The following is an 18100-nucleotide window of genomic DNA, read 5'->3' as shown; positions in this document are numbered from 1 at the left end:
GCTGTAGCACTAAGATTTCCCTTCACTGGAACTAAGGGGCCTAGCCCAAACCATGAAAAATAGCCCCAGACCATTATTCCTCCTCCACCAAACTTTACAGTGGGCACGATGCATTCAGGCAGGTGGCGTTCTCCTGGCATCTGCCAAACCCAGATTCATCCATTGGACTGCCAGATGGTGAAGCGTGATTCATCACTCCAGAGAACATGTTTCTGCTGCTCCAGAGTCCAATGGCGGTGAGCTTTATACCACTCCAGTTGACGTTTGGCATTGCGCATTGGGATCTTCGGCCAGCGTGCGGCTGCTTGGTCATGGAAACCCATTTCATGAAGCTCTTAACGAACAGTGATTTTGCTGAAGTTGCTTCCAGAGGCAGTTTGGAACTCGGTCATGAGTGTTGCAACTGATGACAGACAATTTTTCCACGCTACATGCTTCAGCACTCGGCGGTCCCGTTCTGAGAGCTTGTGTGACCTACCACTTCACGGCTGAGATGCTGTTGCTCCTGGACGTTTCCACTTCACAATAACAGCACTTATAGTTGACCAGGGCAGCTCTAGTGGGGCAGAAATTTGATGAAGTCTCTAATTGGAAAGGTGGCGTCCTATGACAGTGCCACGATGAACGTCATGAGTTCTTCAGTGCACCCCATTCCACTGCCAATGTTTGTCTATGGAAATTACATGACTGTGTGCTTGATTTTATACACCTGTCAGTAATGGGTGTGGCTGAAATAGCCAAAATCACTAATTAGAAGGGGTGTCCACATACTTTTGGCCAGGTACTATCAGAAAGCATCGGTAAATTGAAATAAAATATATATTTTTAATGAAATAAATAAATGAAAAATCAATTGCAGTTGAGCGACCTGAGACAGAGGAAACATGGTCCGTGTGCTTGCACATTGTGTCAGAAATGTTTGCTTTCCGGTGTGTTTTCGATGCAATTTCCTGCATTCTCTTGGCAAATTCATCCATATTTTTTTCAGTCAGACGTTTTTTATGTCATGTTGTTACTGTTTTACCATACGAGAATTGTTTTACCATAAGAATTTACCAAACGAGAATGATGTTTAAATTACAGTTAACTTACCTTGTCATTGACTTTCGTTTGACCTGCAAACGCAGATAAAAGGTATCCTGATGAAGATTGGATTTTCTCCAATTTCTTTTGAGACTGTCTTTGCATGTGCAGTTCCACGTCCCGATGATACGCGGATATGTTTTTGTCCAGGTAGAACGAAACTTCCTGCCATATTTAGTGGCACCTTGAGACTTAGTCAGTTTCTGTTGTTTTTTCATGTTGAGCAGCCATCTGAATCGTAGTCACTCTCAATGTTACTCATTTTCTCACGTCTCTTCCAGAAGAATAAATTCCCAGTATTTCGCGGTGATTTTGCATGAAAAATGACCGAAAATTCACGAAAAATTTCGCGAAAAAAAAAACCTCTCGTTCCCACTTCAGAGCCTTCATCCATGTCTATTGAGCACATTACAGAGGGGGAGAAGGCTTGTGGAAGGAGGGGAAATAAAGCTGAGGTGACGAAGAAGCAGAAAGGAGAAACGAACGGGACAAGCTCGCATGAGCAGAAGACAGACTGAGAAGGCTCGTGAGGGAAGGAACAAAAACGTGTGAAGAAAAAGAAAGGAAGGTTTCACAAGCAGTTGGTGTCGAACTTCTGTGAAAAAAGAACAATCCTTCCACGAGCGTCATCCGGCCCTCTCGATCCTGTCGGCCACGAAGGACGAGGAGGGTGAATGACTGCACATCATCAACAGGGATCTGAGGAGGAAGGATCTGAGGCAGAGGAGGGTGAGTCGCACATCGAGCTCTCATATCTGGGATACCAAAGACGACTCGCCAACTGGGTCCGGGCACCTCAGGGATGCGGCTGCGTGGCCCCATCACTTTACATCGCCACTGCCCACATTCCCTATCTATTTTCCTCTGCATTCTCCTGCATATGTATGCGAGGTCAGGGAGAGAAGGAAAGACTGCTTTCCTTTTCTCCATTCATTACTTTTATTTTATTTTCAAGTTCTTGTTTTATTCTTTGCCCCTGAGTGATTGATGGCCACGTCTTTTGTGTAAGTAAGATTGAAGAAGAACACGTGTTCTGGTTAAATGTGCTCTTATGTGCCTTTTTGCTTTCTTGCCTTGAAATGATTGCTTTCTTGTGTGTTTTTAATAAATAATTGTTTATTCTGGAAGCTGAAGAATGCCAAAGTTTTACCAGTAATAATTGGAGCTTCCGGAATGATGAAGAACTCACTTCCGGTTTCAGGTTTTGAGGCAACGGCTGGTTCTCTCAGGGGTCTCTGCCGACTTTCTCAAATTTAAGTTTCTGGTTGTTATTTGTCACGTTTTAACTGTTTGTTTTCTCACCTACATACTTACTGTATGTTCCTAGTTCGGTTTTGTTTCAAAATTGCGATATTTTGTGAGTTTTCATCGATCTTGTCTTATCGGGTTTCCTTGAGGCCTACCCACCTTTCCTGTCTCGGTGTACAATCATTTTTGTTTGCATTTTATCCCTATTACCCCACTTTTCCCACTGCCACCCCAACTGTAGCAACTGTTTCTTGTCTTAAATTTTTTTGCAAGTACAACAACAAAAAAACCCCTTTCTCCCTCCACACCCATGAGTACCGATCCTTCTTCTTCTTCTTTCTCCTCCTGCCGTCATACCATCTTCCTTCTATTTGAGCTGACCCACTCTTACCATTACCTTCACGATTTCTTCCTACAACCTTCCAATCCCTAATCTTCCCTAATCTTCAAAAATCCATCAAAAAAAAAATCCTTGTATCCTTTCTTACTATACACCTCCCGAATCCATGCGTCTCTTTACCCCTTCCTCTTCTTGTTACTTTTCATCGACCCATCAGTTTCACTCTGTGATTACCGATCCAAATTCACATACACCTCCACGATTTTACTTCAACCTTTCCTTTTCCAAATCTTACGCAATCCTAATTTAAAAAATAAAATAAAAATAAAAATAATTCACTTATAACTAAACACCTCCCGTTTCTGCTGAAATTGTTTCTACCCTCTGTGTTTGCCGATCCAAATTCACCATTTGCCTCACGGTTTTTCTTTAACCTTTCCTTTACCTAATCCCATGCAATCTTTATCAAAATAAAGAAATAATAACAATAATAATAATAAAACAGTCTCTTATAATGTGTTTCAACTTCCTCTTTCACACGTGTGGTTCTCATTACTGTATCATGATTCACGACTCTTTTTTTTTATTTCAACAGACTGCTCTCAATTCGACCTTTCCTTCATCGCTTGTTGAAAAGTCCAACTGTTGCAACATTTATTTTCTCCATTCTCTTAATTCATCTTTATTGCATCCCTCAAGTAATGTCTTTTGTTGCTTCTCTCACCTAAAAATAAAAACACCCAGTTTGCAATGAATGTTCGTTTTCCATCAATCGTCCTTTTTTTCCAACTTCAGTGCCAATTCACCCCTCTCACCCCTCCCTATCAAAGCAACCGTCACACTTTTCCCCCTCCAAGCTTCCCCGCTCACCTTTCTCAGAAACTCCCCTATCACCCTTCTCCCTCAACTCTCCCCACTCTCCCTTCAATCACCCCCTCACTCCCCCTTCTCAAGGTTGCCCCCGCCCCTTCACATCCACAAAGCTGCCTCCTTCCCCTGCCCTCTCTCCCGCATCTCATCACTCCACCTCCCAAATCCTCAACTGCCTTCTGCCCCCTCTCTTATTGCTCCACACTGTACCTCAACCCAGAACCACAAAGCCTTTTCTCTTTCTCATCCAGTCCCCTCCTCAAGCTCTTCTGCAATCCCCCACCCTCTTTCAACAACTCTCCTTAACTCTCACCCCTGCTCCCTCGTCCTACCCTCCCCTGCACCCAAAGCCTCCTCCCCTCCATCTTCCTTAACAGTGTGGACCTCAAACATCCGGGGCCTTCGCTAAAACCTGACAGATCTTTCCATACAGGTTGCCACTGACAAACCAGACATAATCAGCCGAACAGAAACTTTCCTCCTCCAAGACGTCTCTGACTCTCAAGTATCTCTCCCTGGTTACTCCCTCCTCCGGTATGACAGACTTGAGCCTCGTCCTGGTGGAGGAGTTGCTCTCTTCATCAAAGACTCTATTCCTCACTCTCCATGCACTGCCCTCACTCTCCCACACCCCCAGGAATACCTCTGGCTATGGCTTCCCCTCCACTCCCACCTCATGCTTATGTGCGTTGTACCATGCACCAAACAATGATGACTCCATTTACACCTCACTATCCGAAAACATGGACCAACTTCTATTTTCTCATCCAAACTCTCTCTTCCTCATATGTGGTGACTATAATTGTCATCATGCCAGTTGGCTAGGTGTGGGTACCTCTCTCACCTGTCATGGCACTTCAGCAAAAGACTTCTGCGACTCATTGGGACTGACTCAATCGGTCAACTTCCCGACCCGGATCTCAACCAATGGTGCTCTATCTCTTCTGGATCTGATTTTGATAAATTTCCCAGAAAATATCTGCTGTTTTTCCTCCGCTCCAATCGTTTCATCTGACGCACATGCTTGTCAAAGTAGACATCTCTCTGGCTGTTCCTCGAGAACCACCTCAGCGCCGGCGAGTCTGGCATTTCACTCAGGCTGACTGGCAGAGTCTTCAAGTAGCCATCAAACTTCTCGACTGGTCTCCCATCACTACTTTCTGCAACATCAACTCATCCTGGGAATTCTTTCAAAGAAACTTGCTCTCCCTCATGCACAGATTTATCCCCTCTCGTCTCCAGTTGTCCTACCCTTCCTCCCACCCTTGGTTTACTGAAGCTTGTGGCGAGGCAGTAGTCCTGAAACAACTTGCTTTTGCCTCATGGAAAGCAAATCAAACTGAGGATAATTTCAGTTGCTTCCATAAAGCTCGGAACAAGTGTGTGTCTACCCTCAGAAGAGCCAGAAAACAACATCTTTGCAATCTCAAGTCTGAACTCTCAAACAACTCTCCCTCCTCCAGATCCTGCTGGCATCCAATCAAATCTGTTTCTGGAGTACTGTACATTTCCCCTCCATCCCCTCTCTTACCTTAAATGGCCGCACTGCTTACACCACACGTGAAAAGGGTGAATGTCTAAACTCCTTGTTTGCATCGAAATCTTGTGTCCAAAACCCATCACTTTCTCTACCCACCTTACATAGTCTCACCCAACTGTCCCTGGACTCAGTGACATTTTCTCCTGACAAGGTGGAGAGCTTGCTGTCAAACCTCGACTCAGATTCTGAAACCGGTCCAGACGGCATCAGCCAATGTGTCCTAAAAATATGGTCCTCTGCTCTTGCTCACCCTCTCTCTCTTCTATTCATCCTCTCATTTGCTCAAGGTCATCTGCCATCGGCTTGGAAATCAGCAAATATTACTGCTCAGCATAAAAACGTGCAAAAACAGATCCCTGCAACTACAGACCAATCAGCCTTCTCCAAATCATCAGCAAGGTTATGGAATCCATCATCGCTTCAGACATTAAATCCTTCCTCTTCTCCAATGGCTTGATTTCCGATCATCAAATTGGTTTCAGACCAGGTCACACTTCCCTGGATAGGCTGCTTCTGCTCTCCCAACAATGGATGGAGGTCCTCAATGCTAGACATGAAATCAGGGCAATCTCCCCAGGCATATCGTGTGCTTTTGACACGGTCTGGCACCCTGCACTGCTCACCAAACTCTTCTGATGGTATCCAAGGCCATCTCCACTCATGGCTTGCAGACGTCCTCTCCTGTCACAGCCAACGTGTGGCCCTAAATGGAGTTCTCTCATCCTCTCTTCCTGTCCAGGCTGGAGTTTCTCGAGGCAGCGTTCTGGGCCCTGTTCTTTTTCTGGCTTTCATCAATGATCTCTCTGACTCTCTGGAAAGTCCTCTTTATCTCTTTGCTGATGAGTCCACCCTCTGCCGTGCCATCTGCTATCCCTCAGACCAGCAAGCAGCAACTTCCTAGCTCTCTGCAGATCTGGATAAAAATCACAAGCTGGTCCAACACGTGTCACATGTCTTTCAATCCTGACAAATCTCACACTAACTTTGTCTCCCCGAAAGGACCATTTGGAATCCACCGCCCCCCCCATCCACTTTCTCAACAATCCTCTGGAAGAATTCCTTTCATTCAAGCTCATGGGTCTCACTATCTGCCATGATCTTTCCTGGGAAAGCCACATTTCAATCCTCGCCTCCAAAGCCAGTCGCTGACTGGGAATCCTCCACCGTGCAAAGTCCTTCCTCAGCCCCCCTGAGCTCCTGACCACATACAAAGCTTTCATCCACAGCCTGATGGAGTACTGCTCTCCCCTTGGGGCTGGTGCTCCTGCCTCTCATCTTTCTCGGCTTCACACTGTGGAAACCAAGGCATTTAGGATCATTGGTATCTCCAGCAGTGAGGCTGAGTCTGGATCTCTCATTCACTCACCGCAGGCAGGTCAGTGGTCCTTCTGTCTTCTACCATCTCCTCTCCGTTCTCAATATGTCCCCCTCCCCCCCATATTTCCGCAGGGCGCTCAAGGACTGCCAACAACCCCCTTCTGGTAAAATTACCCAAATCACGAATCACTGCTCACCTTCACCGTTTCATTCTTCTTTTTTCCAGCCTTTGGAACAAACTCCCACACTCTTCAATCCCACTCTTCTCTCCAGGTCTTCAAAACAGCTGTTCACCAACATCTCTTATCTTCCCCCATCCAATACTATGATCTCCTATCTACCCCCACAAATTCACCCCAAACCCACGCCTTCAAATTCCCTGCTTTCCTTCATAACAGTCCCTGTCGCATAAGAACCTGAAAGTCCCTGTAGTGTCCATCTTGTTTCCCCTGTGTACCCCACCACATCCCTCTCCCTTCCATAGATCTCCTTATGTCTGTGTTCCCCACTGTTTTGCGCTTCTCTCTCCTGTCCCTCTTGTCTTCTGCTTCCCTTGTTATACATTCGGTGTGTTATTTCTTATATGAGCCTCGACATTGTATATTCTTTCAAAAAGCTCGTTCCCTCCTCCACCCCCACAAATGAAACCATCCTATCATTTGGAATGTAAGTTGCCAAGATTCTTGCGTTACATGACAAATTATTCCAAACATTGTCTAAACTACATGTTCTTCACCTCTATCAGGTCAGAAATGGGAGCATACGCTGGAGCAGCGTGTTGCTGCATCCACTTTCCGGCAATACTCCAGGGGCCTGCACCTGATCATCCCTCAGGCAGGTGCCTGGGCCATCCCCATCTCCTTGAGATACCAATCAACATGCTGCAACCACGAGGCATGTGGAGGGCCCACTGGCCTCCTCCACTCACGAGGCTCCCTCGCTGAGAGAATCTGGTGAGCAGGATCAGCATCAGGAAAATGAGCCACAAGTCCATACAGCCACAGCTAATGCTCATGGACTATGAAGGTAAAAAATGTCATTTGAGTCTCTCTTAGCAAACGCTCGTTGAACACAAAGTCCGACCAGTGATAGGCAAGAATTCTCCGACCAGCGATAGCCAAGAACCTGTAACCGAAGCAGTTAAGTCACCATCTTAGATCCTTGGTCAGAGTCCAAGTCTCACATCTGTAGAACAAGACTGGAAGCACCAAGGACTAAAAGACTCGGACTTTCATCCTCCTGCACAGCTACCGACAGCGCCACACCCCATGATCCAGTGAATCCATGACTTCCCAGATCTGACCCAGATGTCGATTGATCTCTGGCTCGCAGCCAGCAGAGACATGAATATTACTGCCAAGGTAAGTGAATCTCTCCATGACCTCAACATCCTCACCACAAACAGGTACAGACAAGGTAGCAGCATCCAAGAGTCATTGAAAGCCTGGATCTTAGTTTTGACCCAGAAAACCCATAATCCCAGCGGCTCCAACTCCTCATTCAGCACCTCGAGGGCCCCCAAAAGGATATCCAGCGTCTCCGCAAAGATGGCTGCATCATCTTCGAAATCAAGGTCAGAGATCTTGATATTCCCAAACGACGCACTGCAGCTTGATCTCTCTGACATCCTTCCCAGAATCCAGTCCATACAAGCGCTGAAATGTATGGGGGCCAGTACACACCCCTGACAAACTTCAGTAACAACTGAAAATAAGTCAGAGATGGTATCACCACATCTCACAGCACTCTCAGTATCAGATTATATTTCAGACGTCAGATTGATCAGTTTTGGTGGCACCCCACGTAGACCGAGAATCCTCCAGAGGGCACCCCGATTCATTGTTACGAACACTTTGGGGAGATCAACATAGGTTGCAAGCAGCCCCTGCTGAAACTTCTGACTGTGTTCTGTGAGGACCCAAAGAGCAAGGATACGGTCAATCGTTGACCTCTTTGGTGTAAAGCCTGACTGCTCTGGACGCTGGAGCTCAAGTAGATGGTGGTGAACTGTTTGAAGAATTATCCGAGCAAAGACCTTGCCCGGCACTAAGAGCAGCGCCACCCCTCATTGTGTCCCATTTTATTTGTGCCTCGGAAGTGTTGAGAAGAAACATTTTGCTGCACTCTAATGCAGACAAGCACCAAACAGATATATCAATTTGCAGGAGTCTGGCATGAGTGTTAATGTATCAATGTTAAAGTCTGAGTGTACACTAAAAACATTAAAATTAATTGTTTGAAAAACTTGAATGTAAACACAGTGGGACTTTGTGAGAAAGATGTGTAATTGAAGGCAAAAGAAAAGAAAAACTGAACTGAGATGGTGCCGAAAGCAAACGAGATAATACGTTGTTTCCAAGATTGTGTTGGAAGGCATAACAATGATGAAGATTTTGATGACAAGGCTATTGAGTGGCTTTTACTTCCTTTTGTTGATCTGTGTGTAGAGGAAGAAATTGTCATGATACCACTGGAGAAGAAGATGTGATGTTTGGCAATTGATCCATCATGACTCCATCATATAAGTGCTCCAGAAACGTAAGAAGAACCATCAGGCTCTTCCAGAGGGCCGATTCCAGATTTATTTATTTTTAATAAACACGTCTCAAGAACAAGCGAGCTATCATGTGCAGCCTGTGGATGCTGGTTGTGTCATAATCTCGGGGCACAGCTGTGTCACTAATGCAGTGCCCTCTATTCCCAACACACTGGTACTCATTTCACCATCCTTAGAAGGATGACATGCTGAGTCAACCCCTTCTGGTGTTAATTCAACGGTAGACAGGGGCTCAAACTCAGGACCCTAAGAACTTAAGCCAGCCACCTTAATCATGAAACCAATACAGGGTTTCTCTCCAAAACTAGGTACTTAAACGTTTCATGGAGTTTATTTAATCACTTGCAACCTTTTTGTGTCCATGTTAGTCAGTTTGTCGCTTCTTTGTTCAAAATATCATGACTAGAACTTAATAATTCTGAGTGAAAATAATTTAATAATCTAAACCATAATAGAGCAAACGTGGATGTCACCGAAACTCAAAAATTGACATGTACACTTTTGGTGTACACCACTAAACAGCGCCACCTTTGCTGGTAGACTTCCAGTTCTGGGTTTTGAGCATCGACAGGTCTCCTTCGGGGCACTCTGCTGACGATCTCAAAGATAAGTTTCTGGTCGTTATCCGTCCCGTTTTAACTGTTTATTTTTCTCACCTACATGTTACTGTGTGTTCTTAGCTCGGTTTTGCTTCAAAAATCGTGCTATTTTGTGAGATTTTGTCGACCTTGTCTTCCCGGTTGCTTGAGGCCTACCCTTGAGGCTGAAGGCCTACCGGTTCCCCTCGGTGTACGATCGTGTTTATTTGTTTTTTCTCCCCATTACCTTCAATTTCTATCTTCCCCACTTTCCTAACATCCTCCATCCCTTCCAACTAATCACTCTATTTCTTATCTAAAATCAAAAAACAAACAAAACAAAAAAACGCTACCTTTCTCCTTGCACACTCAAGAGTCTCGAATCTTCTACTTCTTCTTCATCTCCTCTTCTTCTTCATCTCCTCTTCGTCCTCCTCCTCTTCTTCTTCCTCGAATTTTTCTACAACACTTCCATGACCTAATCTGTTGAAAACTCTCTCAAACATTAATAATAAAAATAATAATTATAATAATAATAATAAAAACGATCTCTTATAATGTTTAATCTTCCTCTCACACATGTGGTACTCTTCACTGTATCATAATGCACGACTCTTCTGCTATTTAAACAGACTGCTCTCAATTCGACCTCTCCTTCATACCTTGCCTAAAAAAATCCAACTGTTACAGCGTTTCTTCGCTCCATTCTCTGAATTCTCTTTTATTGCATCCATCAAGAATTGTGTTAAATCGCATCTCTGACCTAAAACTTTTGAAAACCCCAGTTTGCTATGAATGTTCGCTTTCCATCAACCATTCTTTTTTTCCAACTTCAGTGCAAACTCACCCCTCTCACCCCTCACTCTCAAAGCAACCATCCCACTCTTCTCCCTCCAAGCCTCCCTCTCACCTCTCTCAAAAATTCCCCCCTCACCTTTCTCCCACCATTCACCCCTCCCTCATCCTTCTCAAAGTTGCCCCCCCTCTCATCCACAAAGTTGCCCCCCCCCTCTCATCCACAAAGCTGCCTCCTTCCACTGCCCTCTCACCTCCATCTCTTCAATCCACCTCCTCAAATCCTCAACTGCATTCTTCCTCCTCTCTTGTCCCCCTCTCCCCCAGCACCACAGAGCCTTTTCTCCTCCTCATTCGGCCCCCTCCCCTAGCTATTCTGTAATCCCCCACCCTCTTTCAACAACCCACCATACCTCCTCCCCTCGTCCCTTGCCCGCCCCTCACTCCCCTCCCCCCACCCCCTGCACGCAAAGCCTCCTCCCCTACCTCTTCATTAAAAGTGTGGACCTCAAATATCAAGGGGCCTTCGTTCAAACCTTTCAGATCTTTCCATACAGGTTGCCACTGACAAACCAGACATAATCTGCCTAACAGAAACTTTCCTCCCCCAAGACGTGTCTGACTCCCAAGTATCTCTCCCTGGTTACTCCCTCCTCCGGTATGACAGAGCTGAGCCTCGTCCTGGTGGAGGAGTTGCTCTCTTCATCAAAGACTCTATTCCTCACTCTCCATGCACGGCTCTCACTCCCCCACACCCCCAGGAATACCTCTGGCTATGGCTTCCCCTCCACTCCCACCTCATGTTTATATCTGTACTGTACCGTCCACCTAACAGTGATGACTCCATCTACACCTCACTATCCGAAAACTTGGACCAACTTCTATCTTCTCATCCAAAATCTCTCTTCTTCATATATGGCGACTTCAATTGTCATCATGCCAGTTGGGTAGGTGTGGGTACCTCTCTCACCTGTCATGGCACTTAAGCAAAAGCTTTCTGCGACTCATTGGGACTGAATCAATCGGTCAACTTCCCGACACGGATCTCAACCAATGATACTCCATCTCTTCTGGATCTGATTTTGACAAATTTCCCTGACAATATCTACTGCTCTTCCTCCACTGCAATCGGTTCTTCTGACCACGTCCTTGTCAAAGTGGACATCTCTCTGACTATTATCAGAGAACCACCTCACCACCGTCGAGTCTGGCATTTCACTCAAGCCAACTGGCAGGGTATCCAAGCAGCCATCAAACTTATAGACTGGTCTCCTATCGCTACTTTCTCCAACATCAACTCATCCTGGGAATTCTTTCAAAGAAACTTGCTCTCCCTCATGCACAGATTTATCCCCTCTCGTCTTCAGTTGTCCTACCATTCCTCCCGCCCTTGGGTTACTGAAGCTTGTGGTGAGGCAGTTGTCCTGAAACAACTTGCCTTTGCCTCATGGAAAGCAAACCCAACTGAGGGTAATCTCAGTTCCTTCCATAAAGCTCGGAACAAGTGTGTATCTACCCTCAGGAGAGCCAGAAAACAACATCTTTCTAATCTCAAATCTGAACTCTCAAACCTCTCTCCCTCCTCAAAATCCTGGTGGCGTCTAATCGAATCTGTATCTGGTGTATGTTCCCCCTCCATCTCCTCCCTTACCTAAAATGGCCACATTGTTGATACTGCACGTGAAAAATATGAATGCCTAAACTCGGTGTTTGCAGATAAATCTTATGTCCAAAACCCATCACTTTCTCTACCAACCTTCCCAGTCGCACCCAACTGTCCCTGGACTCTGTGTCCTTTTCTCCTGACAAGGTGGAGAGCTTGCTGTCAAACCTCGACTCAGATTCTGAAACCGGTCCAGACGGCATCAGCCCACGTGTCCTAAAAATATGGTCCTCTGCTCTTGCTCACCCTCTCTCTTCTATTCATCCTCTCATTTGCTCAAGGTCATCTGTCATCTGCTTGGAAATGAGCAAACATTACTGCTCAGCATAAAAACGGTGCAAAGACAGATCCCTGCAATTACAGACCAAAGAGCCTTCTCTCAATCATCAGCATTTTATGGAATCCATCATCGCTTCAGACATTAAATCCTTCCTCTTCTCCAATGGCTTGATTTCCGATCATCAATTTGGTTTCAGACCAGGTCACTCTACCCTGGATATGCTGCTTCTGCTCTCCCAACAATGGATGGAGGTCCTCAATGCCAGACAGGAAATCCGAGCCGTATCCCTTGACATATCACGTGCTTTTGACACAGTCTGGCACCCTGCCCTGCTCACCAAACTCTCTTCCTATGGTATCCAAGGCCATCTCCACTCATGGCTCGCAGACGTCCTCTCCTGTCGCAGTCAACCTGTGGCCCTAAATGGAGTTCTTTCATCCCCTCTTCCTGTCCAGGCTGGAGTTCCTCAAGGCAGTGTTGTGGGCCCTGTTCTTTTTCTGGTTTTCATCAATGATCTCTCCGACTCTCTGGAAAATCCTCTATATCTCTTTGCTGATGACTCCACCCTCTGCCGTACCATCGGTCGTCCCTCAGATCGGAAAGCAGCAGCTTCGTCACTCACTGCAGATCTGGATAAAATCACAAACTGGTCCAACACGTGGAACATGTCTTTCAATCCGGACAAATCTCACACTCTCACTATGTCTCTTCGAAAGGACCATTTAGAAAACCCCCCCCATCTACTTTCTCAACAATCCTCTGGAAGAAGTCCTTTCTTTCAAGCTTCTGGGTCTCACTATCTGCCATGACCTTTCCTGGGAAAGCCACATTTCAAACCTCGCCTCCAAAGCCAGTTGGCGACTGGGATTCCTCCGTCGTGCAAGGTCCTTCCTCGGCCCACCTGAGCTCCTGACCACTTACAAAGCTTTTGTCTGCAGCCTGATGGAGTACTGCTCTCCCCTCTGGGCTGGTGCTCCTGCCTCTCACCTTTCTCGGCTTCACGCTGTGGAAACCAAGGCATTTCGGATCATTGGCATCTCCCGTGATGAGGCTGAGTCTTTGGGCCTCTCACTCAATCACCGTAGGTTGGTCGGTGGTCTTTCTGTCTTCTACCGTCTCCTCTCCAGCATCGCCACCCCTGCTCTCTCTGCGATTTGTCCCCACCACATTTCCACAGGTCGCTCAAGGTCCCGCCAACAACCCCCTTCTGGTAAAACTACCAAAATCACGAATCACTGCTCACCTTCACCCTTTAATTCCTCTTTTTCCCGCCTTTGGAATAAACTCCCTCACTATTCATTCCCATTCTTCCCTCCAGGCTTTCAAAACAGTTGTTCACCACCACCTCTTATCATCCCCCATCCAAATCCTCGATCTTTTGTACCCCCGATAATCCACCCAAAGCCACCTCTTTCAAATTACCTGCTTTCCTTCCTGAAAGTCCCTGCAATGTCCATCTTCTATTCCCCATGTTCCCCGTCCCATCTCTCTCTCTTCCACAGATCTCCAAATGTTTCTGTTCCCCACTGTTTTGTCCTTCCCACTCCCTCCCCTCTTGTCTCATGCCCCCCCCCTTGATGTGCGTTGTGTGTTGGCTCTCACACGAGCCTCGATGAGGTATACAAAAAAAAAGGAAGAAGAAGACAGTATTACATTTGAATTAATCTTCCTTTATCTCCTATGGAACACGATATGTTGTGATCAATAAAATTTTTCAAAAATTAGAAAGTGCATTTCTGGAGGGTGGGAGTGTCCGCAAGTTAGGATGAATACATCAAGCAGGTGAGGTCTCTCCCAGATCCGTACAATTAATGTCACGAACGAAGGGAACTGTAGTCATTATGATTGGGTTTTAATGAGGGTTGGGTTTGAGTTTAATGTGAGGGTTAGGATTACGGTTGGGGTTTGAATGTGATGGTTAGGATTGAGTTTTGGTTTGAATGTTAGGGTTAGGGCTGGGTTTGAGGTGTTAGGATTATGGATGGGCTTCATTTTCTTATCTGATTGCGAATTTTGTCTTGTGTAATTCTTGTGAATACAATAAACCGAAAATCTCTACTCCTTTCAACTCATAATTTATAAGACCAATGAACGGTGTCTAAAATGTTGCTGTGGAAATGATTTTGATGGGATTATAAATCTTAAAAAATAATTTCATTTTTTGTGCCCTTGTTTGTTGTTACTCTTTCACAGTTTAACCAGAGCAACTTTGAGGAGGAGATTGGGACCACACTCTGTGCAGAGCGTTGGTGCTGCATAAGCAATCTCCTTGGCTTTTGGGCACAATCCTGGACGGGTCGCCACTCTGACAGTATACCAGCAAGCTGGCACTCATTTTGCTGACCTCGGAAGGATGACAGGTCGAGTTAACCCCACCTAGTGTGACCACTCCTCATTTTCATTAATACCAAGGTGAGCCAATGAAAAAAGCCAAGAATTCACAAGGTTTCAGAAAAGCGATGATAATAGAAAACCGATACGCCAAGAAAACCTATAGAAAACCAAGACGCCAAGGTGAACAACCAATAGCCAAGATCTTGTGAAAAAAAGCTAAGGAGTTTTCACACCGACCCCACCTGGTATTAATTCAACAGCTGAGCGGGATTTGAACTCAGGACCCTAGGATCAAAAGCCCACCACCCTAACCATTAAGCCAACACCAGGCATAGAGCAACTGGAGGCTTCAAATTTACATGTAAAATAACAAAAGAACACTTAAATTAATCAAGGCATTAACATGATTATTCTGTTTTCATTTTGCATAAAAGTGTTTCTTAGAATGTACACATTTCTACAAAATTCCCCTTCCATGGGAGAGGCGACTCTCCTCCCAGACCCTCATACCATGGATCCTTTCCATCCTACCTCTTTTTCGTCTATTAATGTTGGCAACTATGACACGAGGAACAGGTCTTTTAATCTAAGCAAATCTCATGTCTCACCCTGTCTCTCTCGAAGTCATCAAACAACCCTCAGCTGTCTGTGTTAATATTATTATTATGCTATTGTCGTCGCCATCTTCGTCATCAGCTGCAATTGAAAAATGCCACAATAGATGCAACAACACTCAACCTGCTATTTATAAAACTTAACATGGAATTTATACAAGGTGGAAAAAGGCAATAAAACATAGGGAATTCCTCATAAAAACATAGGGAATTTACCTTGTCCGCTACAATATTATGATGCAAAGATTAACTGATTAGATAGTGGCATCAAGAAGTCAAAAGTGAGAGTCAGGTAAAATGTCATACTTGAATGTATACTTAGTTGGTACAAGTATGTATAAACCTATCAGTGTGTCCATTGTAGCCTGGTGTTGGCTTAGTGGTGAGGGTGGTGGCTTGGGATCCTAGGGTCCTGAGTTCAAGCCCCATTGGGCTGCTGAATTAATACACCAGAAGGTTGACTCAGCCTGTCATCCTTCTGAGGTCGGCAAAATGAGCACCAGTGTACTGGTAAGGGGGACACTGCATCAGCGGCATAGCTGCATCCCAACCAATGATGCAACCAGCAGCCACAGGCTGCACTCGATAGAGAGACAGTGTCCATTGATGATGGATTATTTGTTACTCAAAGGTTAAAGGTCAGAGGAAACATAATACCTCCTGTTAATGTGATAGCTATGGCAATGGGATTTGAACGAAACTAAGTGCATGTACCATGATACATATGGACAGATATATATCGAGGTCAAATGATCTTGAGGTTTTATGTCAAAGTTAGAGTGAGGAAAGACTTAATGTGGGCAGAGGCACATCAGTCGACGTCATTATGTTGAATTATGCCTATATTTTTTTTCACAGGAACTAAGACTCGTAGTGGAGGAGCCACACACACATGGACATATATATATATATATATATATATATATATATATATATATACATATATACACAAGATACAATACAGGACTGGTGGATGAGACAAACAGCCACTTAGCTAGGCGGAAGTGCCATCACTTCCCAAGGAACTCTGGGTACCAGTGACATCACTAAAATGGCACCACCTTTCTCACTGCACTCAGCGGGGCATTTCCTCAGGAGGGATTTCCTCCACCCCATGTATGCCAACCCATGGGGATTGTCCGTGTTTTTATCCTTTTCAATACTGAACATTAAGCAAGGAATCAGCATGGAACATTTTTAATCTTTGGTATAACTCGAACAGAGTTTTAACCATATGTAGAGAATTTGCGTTGGCACCACCTTTGGAATCCTTGGGGGGCTGAGTGAGGGGGGGGTGTGAAGGGGGGGGGATCAAGTAGCTACAACCTTTGTCCTATGATACTTAGTTCCCCTGGCAAGTTTGGTTGACATTGGATAAGTAACAACTGAATACATAGGCCACAGACATGCACAGAGAGAGAGAGAGAGAGAGAGAGAGAGAGAGAGAGAGAGAGAGAGAGAGAGAGAGAGAGAGAGAGAGAGAGAGAGAGAGAGAGACAGACAGACAGACAGACAGACAGACAGACAGACAGACAGACAGACAGACAGACAGACAGACACCAAATTGTGTATTTTAGTATGATAGAACAAGTGAGCAAATGCATAACATCACATCATCACCATTGACTAAATTCGCAATCAAACAGCCACTTCTTCATTCGAGTTAATGATATTACATGACGTACAATTAAACATAGCACTAACACAAGGCGATAATTACTAAAGGGAATTTTTTTATCGATACTTTGATCACTTTTGCATAATATTCCAAGAGGCAATGATGAAATTGACAATGAACAAGTTTTTTTTTTTCTTCAAAAATCTTAAATCTATTCTTAATAGAATATATAATAATATAATATTCACTGCAAAAAATACAGCTCCTAATGACCATTTTTAAAATGACTACAAATATTGAAATTGAAATGGTGCTTTGTATCAATAGAAAAAGAATAATATTGGCTCAAATTATATGAGCAGGTGTGGATAAGTGTTATGATATACTGATGAAGAAGAGTTGCTGACAATGGCTCAACAACATAGCAATAAAGCAAATCGGCCAGCAGTTTGGCATTGCTGATGGGATAGTATACAGACCGAGAAAAACACATGAGATTAGACAATAGAAAGAAAGAAAGAAAGAAAGAAAGGAACGAAGAAATTGATTTTCTTTACAAGCTTAAGAGGCTCAGAATGGCAGTTGTAATACAAAGACAAACAAACGAAGCAATACGGAAGCCCTTGCTGAGCGGCGAGGATGCCACGTTTCCAGCTCCAGTTCCATCTGCATGTCCCGTGCACTTGGAATTGGCTGCACCAGCCGCAGCACCGCACTGTACGGTCCAGTCCTCTGTTGGACAGCAAAGCACAAAATTACTTCATAATAATGATTAAAATAATAACTAGAAATCTGAAAATATAAAGCTCATCCACATCCGCTGTATATTCGGACTTCTTTTTCTTCTTCCTTATGTTACACATGATGAAAACAGCAAAAAAAAAAAAAATTTGACGATCTTGTGACCTTGACCTTTTGACCTCAAAACAATTGGCTTGTAGCATTTCATTGGTGAACCAATTCAGTGACCTAATATAGAAACCCTGTTCAAATTTCAAGTCAATCGGATGAAAATTGATGATTTTATGCCACCTTGACCTTTGGTCTTTTGACCAAATTATAAATGTGTCTTCTCCATATTCTCATAATAAAGCTTTGTTGAAAATTTGATGACAAAAGCTGAAATGGAAAAAAAAGGTTACAAGACAGACAGACAGACGCACACACAGAAGTGTTTGCAAAACCCCGTCTCCTGCTGCGCAGGGGATGGGGTAATAATAATAATGATAATACTAAAACAATTATTGATGAACATTGAGACAA

At 44.6% G+C, this 18100-nt stretch overlaps 2 protein-coding genes across 4 annotated transcripts in view; both read right to left on the bottom strand.

The window, feature by feature from the left end:
* The window catches only part of SETD3 (SET domain containing 3, actin N3(tau)-histidine methyltransferase), a 61264-nt gene extending 50898 nt beyond the window's left edge, over positions 1-10366 (bottom strand). The window contains exon 1 of the mRNA XM_085894538.1: positions 9887-10366. The gene's annotated coding sequence lies outside the window, so the exon portion shown is untranslated. The remainder of the gene's footprint in view (positions 1-9886) is intronic.
* A 4420-nt stretch (positions 10367-14786) lies between these two features.
* LOC147019796 (uncharacterized) overlaps positions 14787-18100 on the bottom strand; it is a 78931-nt gene continuing 75617 nt past the window's right edge. For all 3 annotated transcript variants that reach the window (XM_085894529.1, XM_085894530.1, XM_085894528.1), the window contains one exon: positions 14787-17569. In XM_085894529.1, the coding sequence (XP_085750655.1) occupies positions 17408-17569 (162 nt within the window). In that variant the 3' untranslated portion in view covers positions 14787-17407. The remainder of the gene's footprint in view (positions 17570-18100) is intronic.

This window comes from Eptatretus burgeri, chromosome 9 (assembly GCF_056783735.1).
Source record: "Eptatretus burgeri isolate ZD-2024b chromosome 9, Ebu_testis_v1, whole genome shotgun sequence".
Classification (NCBI taxonomy): Eukaryota; Metazoa; Chordata; class Myxini; order Myxiniformes; family Myxinidae; genus Eptatretus; species Eptatretus burgeri.
The sequence above is the reverse complement of the archived record's forward strand: the minus strand, read 5'-3'. Positions and strand labels throughout refer to the sequence as shown.